General features: G+C 40.0%; 1 protein-coding gene across 2 annotated transcripts; it reads left to right on the top strand.

Annotated features, from left to right (window-relative positions):
- Nucleotides 1-307: 307 nt before the first annotated feature.
- On the top strand, nucleotides 308-16,005 carry igsf10 (immunoglobulin superfamily, member 10). Of its 2 annotated transcripts, XM_030152454.1 has the most exons (11): nucleotides 308-441; nucleotides 723-981; nucleotides 3,089-3,218; nucleotides 3,323-3,713; nucleotides 5,707-6,474; nucleotides 8,172-9,989; nucleotides 10,122-11,413; nucleotides 11,447-11,735; nucleotides 12,130-13,030; nucleotides 13,116-13,482; nucleotides 13,564-16,005. In XM_030152454.1, the coding sequence occupies exons 2-11, from the start codon at nucleotides 776-778 to the stop codon at nucleotides 15,112-15,114; spliced, it is 7,713 nt and encodes a 2,570-aa protein (XP_030008314.1). In that variant the 5' UTR covers nucleotides 308-441; nucleotides 723-775; the 3' UTR covers nucleotides 15,115-16,005. The 2 variants fall into 2 exon arrangements, with proteins under 2 accessions (XP_030008314.1, XP_030008313.1); XM_030152453.1 differs by having other exon boundaries at nucleotides 10,122-11,735.
- Nucleotides 16,006-19,910: the final 3,905 nt, after the last annotated feature.

The raw sequence follows: 19,910 nt of genomic DNA, 5'->3' as shown, positions 1-19,910 counted from the left end.
TCACATCAGGAAAGCTTTAAGTATTTTCATCAGTGCAAAACAGCTGAGCAGCCTATTTCCAAAACTAATCACATAAATCAAACATTTACACTTTGGACGCAATAATTCATTCCATTCCTGGAGTCAGTCACACATCTGAGGAAGTTTGTGTTTTTATAGCGTTTAACAGCCTATCGGTATTTCCATCAGAGTATTTCACGGCTGCAGTTACTCAGGTATTACATTACAGCAGATTACAGAGGGGGGAGGAGGAGGAGGAGACCAAAGTGTGCGCTCCAGACTCAGGCATTCAGAGATGACTCCCATCCCTCTGCAACTCAGACACCCTGGACTGGTCTGAGGAACTGATCTGGAGGACCGCTGGACCCGAATGTGGACCCTTATCCTGTTTATTCGCAGTTTTTGACCCAATCAGAAGTGCGGTGATTTCATTTAAGTGCGGTAAGGAAAAGTCTGTACACATTATTTTTTTTTCTTAAGATTAACATGCTGTTATTTATTAGTTACGAGTATATTTTGATGGTTGGATTAGTATTTTGACGCATAAATATTATATGGCTTTTATTTCATTTTATTTTAATTGACTTTTTATGCGTCTGTAATTTACGCGCAAATCCATTAACAAATCGCCATAATAATAATAATAATAATAATAATAATAATAATAATAATAATAATAATAATAATAATATAAGGCTAACATTTGGACTTTTTCTCCACAGGTGGGTTTCATTTATGGTTCAGTAGAAGTATAGCCCCCCCACCCCTGTGCGCAATGAGTGAGTGCGGCTGCAGCTGTGCGTCATACCTGCGGAGGTGGCTGCTCAGGGTTCTGTTGTTCTTGGCTGCGGTGCTGCCGACGAGTGGAAGCTGCCCCAAATCATGCGCCTGCTCTGCTCCCACCGAAGTGCACTGCACCTTCAGATACCTGACCGCAGTACCTGACCACATCCAGCCGCCTGTGGAACGAATTAACCTGGGGTGAGCTCTCCGTCCGGGTCTGTGGGGGGGGGGGCTACTGATGGTGGATGTTTGGGCTTCACCTACCACTGATAAACTCCAGCTCCATGAACACTTTAATGTCCACCTTTGCGTTCTGTCACTTTACTCATCTGTCTTTAAGGCCTATCACTCCGCCAGTCTAAATAGTTCTCAGCCATGTCACTAAAACATATGCAAATAGCACTTTTAACATGAAAAGTTAAATTTTGTAGGTCAGTCTCATGCAGAGTAAATCTAAGTATTCAAATTAGGTATTCTGAAAAAAAAAAGAAAAATACATTTTTTGCACTTTATTCATCTCATTCATATTCTTTTATTTTGTCATTTGACCTCTTCCAGATCTAATATGACACATAATGAAAAGAACCTCCTTTACACTGAATAAGAGCTTTCACCAAAAAAGTTCAGTTTTTTCAATTATATTTTATATATATTACATCCTCATTGAAAAAATAGCCCTTAAATGTGTAATTATTGCTTGTTTCCCAAAGTTTATCCTCCAGGTAGATACTGCATGCCTCCCTTAAAATCTGCAGTCAGCCTTTGCACACAGATGGTTTCAGGTCTCCACATCAGAAAAGTTTCATCCTTGATCATGATTTGATACTAAACATTTGTTACGTGACAAATCCTGCAGGTATGTTTGCCCTCAGCTTTTTACCAAACACCTACTGATACCTGTTGATCCACTAATCCTATCAATATTTATAAATAATTGGTGTAAAATACAGTTTGTCATCTTTTCATGGTCATCATTTGAACGTTCAGAGGCTCTGCAGTTACTGTGGAAACACCGTCATCTTCTACAACATTGATTCACCAGTAAAACCCACATAGTTTGATAAATGACAGTGGATGGACACATTTGGTTTATGTTCAGTTAATGATATATTTCGATGAAAAAGTCACTTTTTCTTAAGTTTTTTGTGCTCCTGATATTATAACAATCAACTTTAATCTGAGCTTTTATGAACATCTACATGGTCAGTAAATTAAATAATGGAAAATACCTGATTTTCTCTGAAAAAATGCAAAATACAGAGGATAACATTATAATAAATGGTGATAAATTGCTTAAGAAAGGTTAAATAGAGAGGAAGATTTATTTTGGAAGTGCCACATAAGTAGTACTGGGTCTTTATGGGTTAAGGCAGAAATCACCCATTTGTGTTTTGTATCAGTCAAACATGCCATTTAGACTATGTTTTTGTTTATGCTGTTCCACTGGAATGGTTTCCACTAAGTGGAACAGAGCCATCATTAATGTTATCACTAACACCTGTGTTTTGCCTGGTTTTACAAGCCAAAAATTTCTGGTGTGGAAAGGGTCTATACAATCATGCAAGGAGATCATTTCACACAGTGAAAGCTAAGATTATAGTGCATGAACACTGAATAATAGAGACTATGTTTTTGAGATGTAATGAGACTATTGACTATTGATAGCAGTATAAATACCACTGGTGTAAAGGTGGTTCCCTGGTTGCACTGCATTTACTAATGCCAGTCCTGGGGTTTCATTACATGACGTATTGATTACTTTAATGGAACTAATCCAAACATTACTGTTTTAATTGCGTGTGTGTAATTTTGTGGTTGGACTCTTCAAAATGTGTACAGTACTGGGAAAACACGTAATGAAAATAGCAAGAGTTGTAGGTCACAACTTAATATGTTATGCAGCTTCTATCCTAAATTAACTGGACAATTAAGACTCTCACTAATTCACGTTGAACCCTTTTTGCAAGAAAGGGAATTACTGCCATACTGTATTTAATTGACTTGTGGGGAAGTGAATTTAGGAGGAACCACAGGAATGTGTTCCACTAACTACTTCTTAAGTTTCGGGTTCCCAACATGTTATTTGGGAAAACAAAAGTCACTGCCATTTTCATTCATCCACTAATTTTGTGGATGTTCATACAAGATGAAGACATTGCTGATTACAGTAACAAAATCTTACCACTAAGGGCAAACAACTATTAAGCTTCACACTTATGAGGGAAGTTATGTGAGTATTATCGCCACTGTTTTCATTCTTTATTATTGTAACCACTGAATTTCTATTTTATTTATCTGCCTTTAGGTACAACAGTATAACTGTCTTGAGAGAAAATGATCTGTCAGGGCTTGAGAACTTAGAGCTATTGATGCTGCACAGCAACACCATCCACACTATTGAAGACAGAGCCTTCCGAGACCTAAAATCCTTACAGGTAAACAGATCAGCTGAAAAACAGACTGGCAGTGAATACTTTTGTAATGCATCTGTTTGTATTTGCATTAACATGATAATCCAGCAGAAATCATATTTCAACAGGTCCTGAAGATGTCGTACAATAAAGTAAAGGAACTCAACAAAGACACCCTCAAAGGCCTGGAGAGTCTATTAAGGCTCCACATGGACCACAACCACCTTGAGTTCATCAGTCCAGAGGCTTTCTATGGTTTGACCAATCTCCAGTTGGTTCATCTGGAGGGAAACTACCTCCAGCAGGTTCACCCAGACACATTCATCACGCTGAGGCACAGCCAGCTGTTCAAGGTGTCCTCAGTGAGAAACATCCACCTGTCAGACAACCTCCTCACCACCCTGCCCGCAGATATTTTCTCAGGCTGTAGCGGGTTAGAGAACGTGTTCCTCCATGGCAACCCCTGGACATGTGACTGCCGCATGCAGTGGTTCCCCAAGTGGGTGCAGAGGAATACAGGTGAGGACGGTGCAGAGTGTTTGTTTTTTATAATCTGCAGCCACATTTCTGTTTACATATAGAGGAAGACGTACATGTGTGTATATGTGGCAGTGCTTTTATCCATATGTGAAACAGTATCCTCTATATAGACATTTTTAACCCTTCATTGGAACCTTTAGCTGACTAAGATGTTTTAGTATGTGCTGTTTAGTAAGTCTCAAAACACATGCACTAAAAACAAGGCATGTGCACAAGATATGAGCTCACAGAAGTGGAAAATCTTTACTTTCACTTGCAGAGAATGTGCTCTTTGCCTATATTTTCATACTTTGCTCTTGAGGGACCAACTTTGAACTTCGGAGATGATGTCTGCAATGGGTTTATATTTTCCCATAGCAAATGTAAACAAATAGGCTATGATACATTTTGGTTCTGCATGATTTACGCATGTTGTAAATGGCATTGGAAAGCTGGCTGTTGGTAACATTATGTCTTTTCTCTCTGATGATTCTGAGACTAAAAGCATGGTTGAGACAGACCGGAGATAATCAGTCAAAGGAGTGGACTCATCAGACACTCTTTTATCCTCTAAGGTCCAAAAAGTCAATTTCATGGGAGTGGAAATGCTCCCTTACAAGGATGGTTTTCTGCAATGGTCTGTGTGCTTGCATCATATACATGCCTAGTTTTTATGTGTCATTTTTAGACAAACTAAAAGCACTACTAGCACATCTAATTTAGCATATGACATAAAGGACCTTGCATTAGCATTATCTTAGGGGTGTTAAACTCATTTTAGTTCAGTGGCCACATACAGCCCAGTTTGATTTCTCGAATTGGTCAGACCAGTAAAATACTAGCACTCAACAAAAGTACAAAATTAAAATTACAGTTTAGAAATGTTTACATTAACTAACCTAGCCTTAAACAAAAAAATGTGATTAACCTGAATATCCATCAAGAAAAGCAAGTGCATTTTTAACAAGCAGTGCCAGGCACAACAAACCCCGCCCCTCGCACGTATTGTAGCTTATTTTGACATCGATCCAGCTGATGACATCATGTCTATGCATGTGCTGATGTCACCATATCAATTGCCCCTGTATATGTGCCAAGTTTGAAGTAAATCTAAACAAAATTGTTGTTTTTATAGACATGTGAAATGTCGCCAATTATAAGTAAATGGGAGAAAGAAACATTTAAAAAATTCATAAAAATTTTAACTGTGACCTACTTTTCCCAAAATGTAACATCTATTCTGGGTGACTGGCAATCTATAAACCTAATTCAGTATATATTCAACTAATAGTTTTGTTGCTACAGACATTGGAAATTTCGGCCGTTGTAAGGAAATGGGGGAAAAAAGAGATTTAAAACTTTCATAAAAAATTTTAACTTTGACCTACTTTTCCCAAAATGTCATGACGTCTATTCTGGGTCACTGTCAATCTATAACCAGTAACCATTTCAACCAGTAGTTTTGCTGCTAAAGTGTTAACAAACGAACAAACTGAGCCAAAAACAGTACCCCTTGCCTCCCCTTTGGGGGGGGGGGGTAACAGTGGTATGCCTCAGCTCATCATTTACACATGTACATTACAACTTACAGATCTCAGTGGCTCTACAAAGGTACAAAACATTAGTAACAGGTATCTGGAACTGAAAACTATAGTGTTTAACTTTATGATCAATACAACTTGTAAAGACCCAGTGACACTCTTGACTGTCAGTGCCATCTGTGTAATTTTTTGACTTTGAAAACTCATTCTGTGGGCCGGACACTTCTGCTTTGAATGCAATGGTAATTTTTTTTTTTTTTAACTGGAACATATATTATACTAGACATGTTAAAGACAAGAATAATATAAACTCATAACAGACATTGATGGTGATGGTTTGCAGGCCTTACTGATCACATTTGTTTTACCTGGCCCATAATGTGATAACTGTAAATGTTCTGTCTGACATGAAACCACCTAAATACTGCTCCACTTGATTTAAATGTTTCCAGGTGTACTGAAATGCAAGTGGGACAGGAGATATCCAAGAGGCCACCTGTGTCCTGTTTGTGAAAATCCATCCCCCTATCACGGCAGATCCATATCCCTTCTCCCTAGTGATGCCTTCATTTGCTCCAAACCCTGGATCCATCCCCATCTTAAGCAAAGAAATATCAGCCTGGATGAGGGTGACTTCACACCAGTTTCCCCCAGAGACTTTATTGCCCCATTAGGCTCCATACAAATGAATCTGACTGACCATTTTCACAATGACGGCAGCTTAACCTGTACTGTCCAGAGGCCCTCGGCGTTTGAGAATCTGACTCTAACCATGGAGGAGGAGGAGGGGAACAATGTCACGATACTGTCATCTGCAGTAACTACTTATTTGGTGTGTAACATGGACTACGAGCACATCCAACAGCTCTGGCGGATCCTTGCCACTTACAGTGACTTTCCAATGCAGCTAAAGAGAGGCTTAATGCTGTCCAGAAGCCCAGAGATGGCGTACAGGTACAGTCAGATGAAACCCACAGAGGAAGAGGATGGAATTCACACCAACATTGAAGCTGAGATTAAAGCGTCTCCTGCATGGTTGATGCAAGGAGAGGTCAACTTCCAGCTGGACCGCACCACTACCACATTCTCTACTCTACACATTAAGTACCAGTCGGTGGTCAACCTCCGTGTGGAAAATACAGCAACTAAAAGGGACCGTTATTCTTGGACCATGATCAAGCGAGACAACAAAACCAAGACTGAGCACACTGTACTCACAGGTGGGAGTAACAGATTAACACTGAATGAACCAGATAGCTGATTCCTGATCCCTAATGATTTATACCTCAGCCCACTTTAGTTTGATGACTCAACTTTAATGTGATCGACTAACCACTAAATCATTTTACTGAAGTGAAAGTATTGTTTTTGTGCTAAGATTGTTCCGTTATAGTATTTATATTGGTATGTTATGCATTCAACCATTGATCCACTCCCATTTTTATACTAGTACATATAGGACACATAAGATGCTCACATAATTTCACCCATACATTCAAAACAGAAAAATGTCACTTCAACTTACAGTCAGTCAGGTGGATTTCCACGTTGTCTTCAGGAAAAAAAAATAATAACAAAAGAAAACAATCATTTTTGCCCGTTTAAGTTCTTTTAGGCACTAAAAACAAACTAAAGTTATGTCAGGACTAATTAGATCATATTAAAACTTGTATAGTCTTACACAACACAACCTCTGTCAGATCTGAGATCAAATAAACAGAGCATTAGCCACAGTGGTAATGTCTCTGGAATGAATGTAGTCTAAGCTTAAGTAAGGAAAACTAGTGAGCCAAGATTTACTAGACCCCTAGGGTTACACCAACATAAATCATTGACTGCCTGCTACTGTTTTCTGCGAATAGTAAAGAAACCACAAATGCATTTGAAGTTTGCTTGCTTGAGTTGAATGCAGTTTGTGTAAGGAGCCTTCTCCACATATTTGAACCTAAAAGTCTTACACTACATAATGATGCTGTTGCCTTTCTTGGACTTGAAGCTCAATTGGTCCCGAAAATGTGAACAACATGACACAGAACGTGACAAGAATTACAATTTTGATCTGTATTTACAATTTAAATTGTAGTGAAGTAAATTTGAAAATAAACATGCTCAAGTTAAATTACTTTTTAAAGTTATTTCATTAATTAGAAGAAAAATGTGATTTGTCACAGCAGTGAGAGCTGTTGTAATCATAATTAGAAGCAGAATCAGAATCATCTTTATTCACCAAATACATAAACACTTTCAAGGAATTCTTTGCCAGGTAGATATTCTCTCTCTAGTAAATAATAAATATAAGATCATTTTTTAAAAAATAAACAAAAGTAAAATAATAAGAAAAAAAAAGAAACTATATACATATAAAGGCTATATACATAAAGACACAGTATCAAGTTAATTAGTTATGGTATCCTCATCATAAAACTTACTAAAACTTGTCTTACATTGGGTCTGAGCTGAGCCAAAAAGTCTCATACTCTAATAATTCATTAGACATTGCATTCACTGTGACATTGTTTCGAATAGCTTATGTAACAACATTTACTTCTGTCATTTTTTGGATCTGTTATGTTGATTAACCTAGACCTGATTAACTGAAGCAACCCCAGATCATAACAGGCCTGTACTGTAGGCACTAGGCATGATGGGTAATCACTTCATCGACCTTTCTTCTCACCCTGACCATCACTATGGAACAGTGTCAGTCTGGACTCATCAGACCACACTGAAACACTGTCCAATCTTTATGCTCTTTATCAAACTGAAACATTACTGCACTGCAGAAATTATCCAGTGGAAGGATTTCACCAGTTTGCTTAGTTTTTGTTTGGCGCTGCAGTACATATTTTATCTCATTTTGATTACACAACAATGGGTAACTCTAATATACAGTATGTGTATTCTGTTTTCCACATAGGTGGTGTGACACAGTTGAATTGTGAAGTTGTGGGTGAGCCAAAACCTTTGATGGAGTGGATTTTACCAGATGGAAGTAAAATAAGAGCTCCGTACACCAGTGATGACAGGAGGATCGTCATCACAGCTGAAGGGAAGCTCACTCTACGGGGTGCAGATACCTCAGACGCAGGCATCTACCGCTGCATTGTAACTAACTATCTGGATGCAGATATTCTGGTATTTCGAGTCACAGTTCTGTCTCCTGATGTGGAAGAAACTGAGGTCAACGGTGTCCAACTATCAAAGCCACTGGGTGAAAAACTAGTCCTTGATTGTGGTTCATCAGGTAGTCCAAAGGCTTCCGTTCATTGGGTCCTACCTGACCACTCAGTGCTGGACACATCTCAGGTCAACAAGAAAGTATATGAGAATGGAACCCTAGTGGTTCAGGGTCTGACAGAGAGGGACAGAGGATTTTATCGGTGTTTGGTGGCGAATTACCTGGGAGTTGACCTTCTAGTGTCGCAGGTGACAGTGACTGGAGAAAGGTCTCAGTTAGTAACAGTTCTAGGCAGTGAGGGATCAGGTATGGTTGACATGGACCCCACTTTGACTGAGAACACAGTCACTCTCAGTGAGTTCCCCTCTTCCAGTCCAGCTGACAGAACAAGTCAGGAATCCAAGACCATCACTTCAGACCGACCTTACCCCAGACGCTGGCCACAGGGCAGAGGTAGACTGGGCCAAAGAAGGAGGGGTCCAATCAGCACCAGACGCATCTGGAGCAGCAGGGTCTTTGATAAAGCAACTAGGAAAGTGGATCCACAGAAATTTGCTGAATTTATGGAAAAAGCTCAAAGTGGGTCAAAAACAAAGACTGACACAGAGAAGGAAAAGACAAAGTATGAGGAATCAAACACTGGTCTCTCTGGTGATGGTGAAATAGGATCTGGTGAGAGCCTTGAAGAAGATCATCTTATCATACCAAGGATACTCAAACCAATAACAGACAACCCTCAAAAAAGTGACAACAGGCATACTGAATCCAATTTAGAGAGACAGAAGATAGTTGACTTGGAAATGACAGTCAGAAATAATATTGACCTCAGTCCAGCAAAAGAAAAGTCAAATAAAATAACAACAGAGTCATATATGCAGCCAGATCCAACACAGGTCAAGTACACATTCACACACAGTCCAGAAGATATTAGAGAAAGTCAAAGTGATGCAGTAACACCATATGACACAGGTTTACACAACACAGGCTTTTCTAGTTTTGATGAGTCCACTGAGGTTTACACTTTGGAAAGAACTACATATTCTGCCGAAAAAGCACACCCAGTTACTCTCCAACTTACAGTGACAGACAATTTACAAGAAACTCAGCTCCAATTCTCAGGAGAGCAACCTGGAGAACCAGAGACGTCCACTGGCGCAGCTCTTGTATTTACCACGGATCCTCATGTTACGCCAATGAACGATGGAACCGGCCCAGTGGAGTTAACAGTTCACACATCCACAGACCCAGAGACCCAGACAACATTCACAGCGGTCACCACAACAGAGAGGCAACAAGATGAGATCACCTTCCACACGACCCAAACAATCAAATCCCCACGTCTATCGGCAGGATCCACTATAATATCGAGACAGCAAATCCACATATTTCCAAACCAGAATGGCAAAGGTGGGCGAAGAAGGACCTTCCATGGACGCAGGAGAATAATCAAACCCAACAGGATCACTGACATACAGTCCTTCATCAGTAAACTTAGACAGCCTTCAGTGAAGAAGGAGGGGAATGCTACAGTGCCATACAGAGTTGAATTGACCACAGGTAAGAAACCTGATTTTGAACCTAGTTAACTAATATATCATTTATATTTTTAACCGATAGCATTGTATTGAAAATAAATACTCAGCTGTCTACATATTACAAATAAAACTCAACTGCAAATACATTTTTCAGACTGTGCTAAAGATGGCATGAAGACAGTCTCCAGTGATCTGCAGTTGATCACACCAACAGCTTCTTCAAGGTCAACTTTACAGAGAACACAGCGGCCCACACTGGCACAAGAAACTGCAGCTTCTACCACTACCCGTTATATTACTAAAAAAGCACCTTCCACTCATACAGAGTCCAAAAAAGTAGTTTCCAGAGATGACGTAACTTCTGCTGACGACCCTGTGTTTGACCCTACAGTTGATCCTTTTTTGACCACAAATGAGGAATCACTGGTCACCACAACAACCACTACTACAACTAAAGCCTCCAAGGTAATTCGTGGAAGAATTCCATGGAACAGACTGTTTGGAGGCAGGCCAAGGGAAAAGATATTCGGGAGACTAAGAAAGCCTTATATCAACCCCAAAACCTCAACTACAGCTGAAGCAACAACTGTGACTTTAACTACAACCCCTGTTGCCATGCCAACCACCACACCAAATCCACTGACTGTACCAGAGACTCTGCCTCCCTCCATTGTCAGAGATACCAAGGAGAGCTCAGGAGATGATGACTATGGAGATTTGTTTTCCGCAAATTTTGAGCTCACAACAAAGGAATCAAGTTTTCATTATCAAATATCTACCACCCCTTCGTACTATTCCAGTTACTCGACCACCGCTGAAACACCAACAGAAGCACATACTTTGCCATCACCTCCTACTGTCAAACCAACAACAAGGGAAAACCCAGATGATGTAATATCAGGGTCAGGAGGACTACCCAACAACTGGACTGTAACCAGAAAAAGACCTGATGGGTCCAGAGTTTGGCCAGGACGAAGACGGAGGCCCTTTAGGGGACGAACACCCAATAAGAAACCTACAATCTCTAAGTTAAACCCTACTACCACGATGGAACCAACTACAGAAATCACCATGAAAACAACAATGGAGACAACGATTCAACCTCAATGGACTGTTTCTGTCTCCAAGCCTCTGTATACACCATCCAGGTCAGGAAACAAAGCCACAGTGACTGTTTCATCAGAACAAGAAACATATAATGAAGGTGACTGGAACAGGTTTTCGTCAGGTAGTGAACCAGCTTTTACTACCACCAAGACACCACTGATCACCTCAACCAGGTTTCAACCCACCACCACACTCATGCCAACTACCACAAAAGCTCCTACTAAAATCTACAGCAACATCACTCCACCAACACAGAGAAACAATGGATATGCCACCCATAGGCCACCAATAAAGAGAATAAGACCTACAATGAGAAGCAATAGTGCTAGAGACAATGCAGATAAAGCCTTTACCTCTGACACAATGTCCATCCTGACTGCTGAGCAAGGATACGCCAACACACCTGTACAGTACCACAACAAGGACATTCATAAGGCCATTTCTAGTGTCTATCAGCAGGTCACATCTGGCTATGAGGCTACAAGTGCCAGTGTAACAGGTTTTGAGCCCACTTCAAAAGTGGTGACAAACAAACCCAAGATAATTGGGGGCAACGCTGCCAGCTTTACAGTGTTGTCCAACTCAGATGCCTTCCTGCCATGTGAAGCTGATGGAAACCCTGAACCCACTATCAGCTGGAAACGCTTCTCTTCAAGCACAGGTATAAAATGTTTTTCTTTCTTGCTTGCTTTCTTTCTTTTCAAGTGTATGGCAACATTTCAGACTTTAAGTTGCCCAAATGGAGGGGATAATTACTTAAAATGACAGGAGTTTTTAATGTTGTCACTACATTGTCTGAAAAATTAATTATAATAACTCCTCATTGTTCTTACTTTATGTTTAATTGTAAAATTGCAGTGCTTGTTCTGCATAGGTGTACCACATTTTTAATAAGAAAACAGAACAGATGAAAGTTAAAAATAATGTGAGAAAACCACAAAAATAATCCCCAAAAGTATTATAAAATAACAGCACTGTTAACATATTTGCACTTGTTCAATTAATGGCTTGCTAATAATTCCTGTCAACTCTTTTTTTTTTTTTTTTTTTTTCAGGAAACACATTTACCATTAAGGGCAAAATGGGTAAATTTGAGGTGATGAGCAACGGCACATTGCTTATCCAGAATGCCAACATTAAGGATCGTGGCCAGTATCTCTGTCTAGCTGAAAATGATCAAGGATCAGACAAACTTCTAGTCACCCTCTCTGTGGTGGCCTATCCTTCACGCATCCTTGAGCCTAAAATGCGTGATTTAAAGTCTCATGCAGGAAATACAGTGGAGATGAAATGTAAAGCCGACGGCCGACCCACTCCCATGATATCTTGGATTCTGGCCAACCGGACCCAAGTCAGAGGCCAAAACACAGAGGGAAGGGTATCAGTGACTTCTGATGGGACTCTGGTCATCAAGCAGGTGTCTGTTTACGATAGAGGCCTTTACAAGTGCATTGCCAGTAATCCAGCTGGTGCAGATACTGCCACAGTTAGACTCCAGGTGGTGGCAGCTCCACCAGGAATTGTGGAGGCAAAACGGCAGCTGCTGAAAGTTTCTGTAAGCCAAAGTCTGTGGCTGCCCTGCACTGGCCACGGAAACCCACAGCCCATTATTCACTGGGTTCTCTATGATGGTGCAGTCATCAGATCCAACAGACCCACTAGAGATGCAAGAATATCAATGTATCAGAATGGGACACTGCTCATTAGGGATGTGACTCCATCAGACAGTGGGAAATATGAATGTATTGCTACCAGCTCTACTGGCTCAGAGCGAAGGGTGGTGACTCTGACAGTGGAGAGGCATGAGTCAGTGCCTCAAATACTGGAGGGATCCCAGCAGCTGACAGAGTTGTTCTTTGGGAATCAACTGAGACTGGACTGTACAGCCAGAGGTGACCCAAAACCTAGAATCATTTGGAGGCTGCCTTCAAAAGCTGTGGTGGATCAGTGGCACAGGTGAAAAGATAATATTTGTACTATAATTTTTCCATGCTCTCAGAAGTAAATTTGATGTAATCTTATTTGTTATGTCTCCCTTTAGGATGGGCAGCAGAATCCAGGTGCTGGAAAATGGTACACTAATCATCCACAGTGTGAGTGATAAAGATGCCGGAGACTATCTCTGTGTGGCACGAAACAAGATTGGCGATGACCTCCAACTGTTGAGAGTCAGTGTCACAATGAAGCCAGCTAAGATAGAGCCTAAGGTTTATGTTAAGAAACAGGTGGCCTATGGTAAAGACTTGAAGGTGGACTGTAAAGCCTCTGGTGCACCAAAGCCAGAGATCTCCTGGGGTCTCCCAGATGGTACGATGGTCAACAGTGATCTGCAGTCTGATGGCAGCAGTGGAGGAGGACGAGCACGGCGATACACTCTGTTTGACAATGGAACACTTTACCTAAACCAGGTATGTTACAGAAGCAATCATCATTTAACATTATAACATCTAACCCTAACAGTTTTTACTTTATTGTCACTATTTGTCCAGGTCGGCATGTCAGAGGAAGGGGATTACACCTGCTATGCTGAGAACCAGGTGGGCAAGGATGAAATGCATGTACATATCACTGTGGTGACCGCTGCTCCCAGGATACGCCCACCAATGCAGACCTATGCCAAAGTGAAGCCTGGAGGAAACATTCGCTTTGACTGTGAAGCAGCAGGAGAACCCAAACCCAAGATCCTCTGGATGCTTCCCACCAACGACGTGATTGCAGCTTCTAATGAACGCTATTTAATGCATGTCAATGGTTCTCTCGATATCAGGGATGTGAAGCTGATCGATGCAGGGCAATATGTTTGCATGGCTCGCAACCCTGCTGGAGAAAACAGAAAGGTTTATCAGGTTGACATAGATGGAAATCCACCAGTAATCAATGGTTACCACCAGAACAGAACTGTAATCAGAGATGTGGCTTCTAAATACTCCAGAAAATTTATAGACTGCAAGGCTGAGGGTGATCCCACTCCCACAGTTACTTGGATTATGCCTGATAACATCTTTCTGTCAGCGCCATACTATGGTAGTAGGATTAATGTTCACCACAATGGGACACTAGAGATCCGTAATGTCCGACCTACTGATACAGCAGAGTTCATCTGCATGGCGAGGAATGATGGCGGCGAGGCAGTGATGGTGGTTCAGCTTGAGGTGACAAGTATGGTTCGGAGGCCAATCTTCAAGAACCCCTTTAATGAGCGTGTTGTGTCTCGGGTTGGGAAAACCGTTGTTTTGAATTGCTCTGCTGACGGGCATCCAGCACCTGAGATCATCTGGACCCTGCCTAATGGAACACGGTTTAATGGTGGACCTGACCGTGGTTCACAACACCATCTGAGCAAGGATGGAACATTAGTCATCTACAATCCTCGCAAAGAGGATGCTGGGAAATACCGATGTGGTGCCAAGAATTACATGGGTTACATAGAAAAGCTGATTGTGTTGGAGGTTGGACAGAAGCCGTACATCCTGACAAGGCCTAGGGGCATCATTCGTAGTGTGTCTGGGGAGCCTCTCTTCCTCCACTGTCTATCTGATGGGAACCCCAGACCAGTGATCTACTGGACCATTCCTGGGGGCCACACTCTTACTCGGCCTCAAGTCTTCCAACGCTATCAGTTACTAGAGAATGGTACTCTGATTGTCCGGGACACCACTATTCATGACAGAGGAAACTATATTTGTCGAGCACGGAATGATGCTGGCGAGGCTGTGCTGACTGTTGCAGTTATGATCATTGCCTACCCTCCACGAATCACAACAGGACCACCTCCTGCTGTCAGGGCCATAGCTGGCACACCGATCCAATTGAACTGTGCTGCCACTGGCATCCCTAAGCCAGAGATCACATGGGAGCTGCCTGATCATTCAGTTCTGTCAGCAGCAGAAAAGGGCCGGCCTCTAGGCAGTGAACTGCTCCATCCTCAGGGCACACTTATCATCCAGAGGCCCACAGTCTCAGACTCTGGCACATATAAATGTCTGGCCAAAAACCACCTGGGAACAGACTCAAAAGTCACATATGTGCGTGTGCTCTGAGACAGAGCCATGACTGTAAGAGGACAATGGTAAATCAGAATACATTCTGTTGGTAAATACACATTAAGTTGTGTATTTTCTCTCACATGTTGATCCCTCAGGAGGGTCTCTGCTTGTGGAATTTTATTTAAAAAGTGACAGAGATCAATTGAAAAATAAACAGAGCACAAGAAGAGAAAGGTAACAGACATTTTTAAGGGGGAAATGTGCTTTTTTTCTTTTTTCCAGAGAAAAAACCCAGCCTGGGGCTAGAAGGTTGTTATTGTAACTTTGGAATCAGGGGTCTGGAAATTCATAGGTGGTTCTCATTTGGGGAGGGGCACTCCAGGGAGCAAAGAGCTACTGCTTATGTTTGAGCTTAAAGTGAATTCACTGACCAGGCACTACTGGCTGCAAGTAGAGACCATCAGAGCCTATACAGAGAGGAACATAAAATTGTGTAACAGATTGAAGGAAATAAAATGCTCCCGGTGGGGTTTCAATTCCCTTTAGACAATGGCCAAAAGTTGATGCTGTCTTTACGCTTTGCTCTGTTCTTCATCAATACATAAAATGTCTTCAGAGGGAAAGAAAAATAAGTTTATTCAAACATGGAAAAATAAATGTACACTGGATACATATCTGCATAGACGATGCTTTTATAAAACAATGAATGTTTTTGTTTGTTACATTTCTTGTTATACTATCACTATCAATCCATTGTGTTGTACACAAGAATTTATAGTAATGTTATACATTATGCTAATCTGTAATAATACAGTTTATGTTTATCTTTTTGTAGCATCTACTTTATTGAAGTATGTGAGAAAATGTACACAGGATTCATGTCTTTGCAGTTTTACTTTTTGTTTTAAATGCAACCCAATGTTTTAAATGAAACAGCATCTGTCAGCTCTTTTTCATTTTTTTTTTTTTTACAAGTATGTAGAAGGTAAACAGTACAGAACTGGCTGTTGGTTACGACAGTGAAAGAGACAGTTGTGATGCTGCTTCAGATATGATTAGATATGATTAGTCAATTGACTAAATGAAGAATGCTGCTTTTGTGGCACTCTAACTGCAGTAGAAACCTTCCAGACACAAACCATTTTAATTTTCCAGCTGTGAAAATAGTCCTCCACATAACTCTTCAATGTGCAAGACCCACAGGGGACCCTTTGATTTTTGTTTGTGATTTGTACTGATTTTACTGCCCTGCTGCAAATTAGACTGAGGGATAAGGGAGGAGGTTGAGGCCAAAAAGGGGGACAGTCCACACAGTGTGGATGAGAATACTATTGATTGGATGTAATGTTTATGTTTCATAGATATGTTTTGGTCAAACAGCCAAATATGCAGCAAAAAAAACTTGAAAATGTTGAGCTTAATGTTACTGGGGGGTTGAAAGTGAATGCACCATACAGTATAGTGATTGTTCCCTAACCACAGTTTACATACATCCTCTTTTTAGACCCAAACATAAATGATTACAACAGTTTGTTTTTTTAGGGTTTTCAGTAAGACAAATGTTCTTTGCCTCAAGGGAAACAACTGGAAACAATTTTATAAAAAATTGCAGAAACTATGTATCGCTTATGATTTCTTATGATGATGCATATTCAAAAAGAAAATTACTTTATGAAATTCAACAGCGTTTCTGCAGTCAGTGTATATCCATTCTCTCAATATTTTCATTTTTTTCATGTAGCTTCTGGCATTGTCATTAATTCATTCAGATAAAGCCATACAAGAGGCTTCACTACATTTGATCCATTTTTTCCAGTTGTAAATATTACTATTTAACAGGGTATAATTTATTTGCAGGTATTTCCAATACTGAACAGCTGTTTTTTAATAGGGGCTCCAAAAAGAGGTCAGTGGATCGTTCTCAAGTGTCCGTGTTCCAAAATAGATTGGATAAAAAGATATTTTTCCAAAATCAAGAGCCAGTCCACAGCAGCGTGATATGACCCAGGCAGATATGGGGAAAGAGGGAATTGTCTTCCATAAACTTCGGAATGCAGGCTGCTTGCTCTGTGATTGAGAGAAAACTGCTTGCACATGTGACCGAGATGACCATCGAACACAAATTAAACTATTTAGATTCTGTCGTCAAAAAGCACCATATATCTTTTTTATATACTGCTTTTCACTGTGAAAGACATTTCATCATTCACACATGTGCCTTCTGTGGATGGTGGAACGTTTATTTATTCAGTTCTGGTTTTGCGGTTCATGTTTGGAGAATGGTAGAGTTTATCTTCTACTGACTTGGATATTTATGAAGATTTTAAACATGTGATTTTTCCATTTGCTCTTTTCCTCTTGTTTGTTTAAGGGAAAATAGCTGAAGTCTAACAAGTAACATTTATAATACGGTTTTGTTATAGTGTTTTTTGTTTGTTTTTTTCCTGCAGTAGTAGGAGAAAACGTCACCTTCACCAGGTTAAATATACTGTCCCTCTGAACCCAGTTTCTGGTCAGAGCTGCTGAAATGAGACGTTTCTGCATTTCTAACACAACCATTTAACAAGATGGATAAACACAATCTGTTTTCACTCTGGGTGAGGTAGGTGAGTGTGTGGCCCTTCCTAGGCCACCTTGAAGACTGTTATACAGTACGAATCTGGGAAGATGACCTCATTATGCCATAGTCCACCGTCTCCAAGGACCTATTAGTATATAAAGATTGAATTTCACAATGATGTTATTTACCCCCATGTGGTGTCATTTACTGCACGCTACTACAATAACAGTAAATGCTTTGTTCGATCAATAATACTTGTTTTAGTATTCACTGTTTTTCTGTCATCAGTTACTAGACTGTCCATCTCCACCCCAGGAACCTACTGGGCCACAAGAAGCAAGTCCAAGTCAGAAAGGTAGTGAAATGAACTATAATTCAAAAGTATTATTTTCATCAGCTGATACTAGTACTACCCTTTACGTAAATAAAAGTACCATTAGCACAGTGTGAAAATACTTCTTTCTGCCAGTTGAAAAGTGGGGCCAAAATATGTAATAGAATTTCCTCATGGAGTCTTTAAATTACAATATTCTGAAAGGTAATTATGGAATGTTTGCCCTAAGATACTAAGACACTACCACGCACTGAAGCCTAAGTACACAGTTTGAGTAAAAGTACTATGTTCTACCACTATAAAGTATATATATATATATATATATATATATATATATATATATATATATATATATATATATATATATATGTATACATATATATATATATATATATATATATATATATATATATATATATATATATATATATATATATACGTGTGTGTGTGTGTGTGTGTGTGTATCCTCTTGAGACTCTCTTGTTCTCTGTAGGGGACAAGAGATTCACAACTTTACCTAAAAAAAAAAAAAAAAAAGTCCACTGCAAAGGACATTCTATTAAAAGATAAATAAAAATGTAACTGAAAAAACTTTTGCATCATACTGTGTCTAATTCATTTTACTTTCCTGGGTCTCAGGAGGATATATAACATACAGTCGTGGAAAAAATTATCAGACCACTCTTGTTTTCTTCAATTTCTTGTTCATTTTAATGCTTGGGGTACTACTAAAGGTACATTTGTTTGGATAAATATAATGATAACAACAAAAACAGGTCGTAAGAGTTTAATTTAAGAGCTGATATTTAGCCATTTTTCATGGTTTTCTTGATAATAACCAAAATCACTTAAGTTCTTTTGTTAATAGCTATGGCATTGTACTGCCAAAAACAGTGCTTTTAGGCATTCCATGTTTTCTTTTCTGTCTGTTTTAGTCACATGATACAGACAGGATTTAGTACTTGACCATTGTTTTTGAGGATTTTTGATGGTCTAATAATTTTTTTCCGTGACTGTATATTGTATTATGCAATTTATTTTAACCCACTCTTGACAATGAATGTAGAGATTTTAATATCTGTGTGGGGGGCGCTGTAAATAAGCAGTGACAAACAGTCAAAATGGCAAAAATCTAAGAAAAACTGAAAAGGAAGGAGAAAATCTAACAGTGTGGAGACAAAGGAAACCAGTCAAGGGTCAGACATAGCTTTGGTCTGTGGTATGAATTCCGTATTTAAAGTAGATCGCTGGGAGCCTGAACATGGAAACTGAGATCTCAGGAGACAAAACTACTGGGAGCTGACCAAAGCAGTTGGAGACAGTACTCCTCTGTTAGCTCACAGTCTGTTTTATTTCTTTGAAGCTGCAAACTTGGCAACAAGTAAAGACCTCAGAAAAGGATCACTTGCATTATTTTTCCTGCAATCCAAAGCTATAGGTGGTAAAAACTTGTCAAAATATTCCAAGTCAGCCTTTCCGTTGCACACACAGCCTTGCAGATGCACACACACGCCTGCCGATACAGTAGATCAGCATCACTTTCAGTACCTGTGGTGATGCTGGAATTTCACACCAACATTGCAGAATCCACACCTTGACCCTCCAGCCACAAGTAAGACAGATTCATCTTTACACTTCTCTACCAAGAAGGATCTGTCATACCGTGATGATGGTTCCTCAGACATTTGCTTCTCATCTTCTTATTTCGAAGAATCTGTCAGTTTCCCGCTGTTATATAAACCCCATATACGGACAGGGAGTAAGCGGAAAGAAAATATGGAGGTATCAGTTGTTGTTTTGCTCCTACAATTGGAATTAAAACAAAAATTGATTTAGAGTTGGGTTTCACATTTTACTGTGAAATCCATGAGCACTTAAATCTGGTGCACTCTCTCTCTCATAGCAGTAGAAGCCAAGGGGAAAGTGCAAATATAAATCAGTTATTAGCAGTTATAA

The sequence above is a fragment of the Sphaeramia orbicularis genome, chromosome 13, assembly GCF_902148855.1.
Source record: "Sphaeramia orbicularis chromosome 13, fSphaOr1.1, whole genome shotgun sequence".
Lineage (NCBI taxonomy): Eukaryota > Metazoa > Chordata > Actinopteri > Kurtiformes > Apogonidae > Sphaeramia > Sphaeramia orbicularis.
The sequence above is the reverse complement of the archived record's forward strand: the minus strand, read 5'-3'. Positions and strand labels throughout refer to the sequence as shown.

Coding starts and splice junctions, on each gene's coding strand:
- igsf10 (XM_030152453.1), top strand. CDS start 776: ATGAGTGAGTGCGGCTGCAGCTGTGCGTCATACCTGCGGAGGTGGCTG. Junction 3,219..3,322: donor GAGACCTAAAATCCTTACAG/GTAAACAGATCA, acceptor ATATTTCAACAG/GTCCTGAAGATGTCGTACAA. Junction 3,714..5,706: donor GTGGGTGCAGAGGAATACAG/GTGAGGACGGTG, acceptor AAATGTTTCCAG/GTGTACTGAAATGCAAGTGG.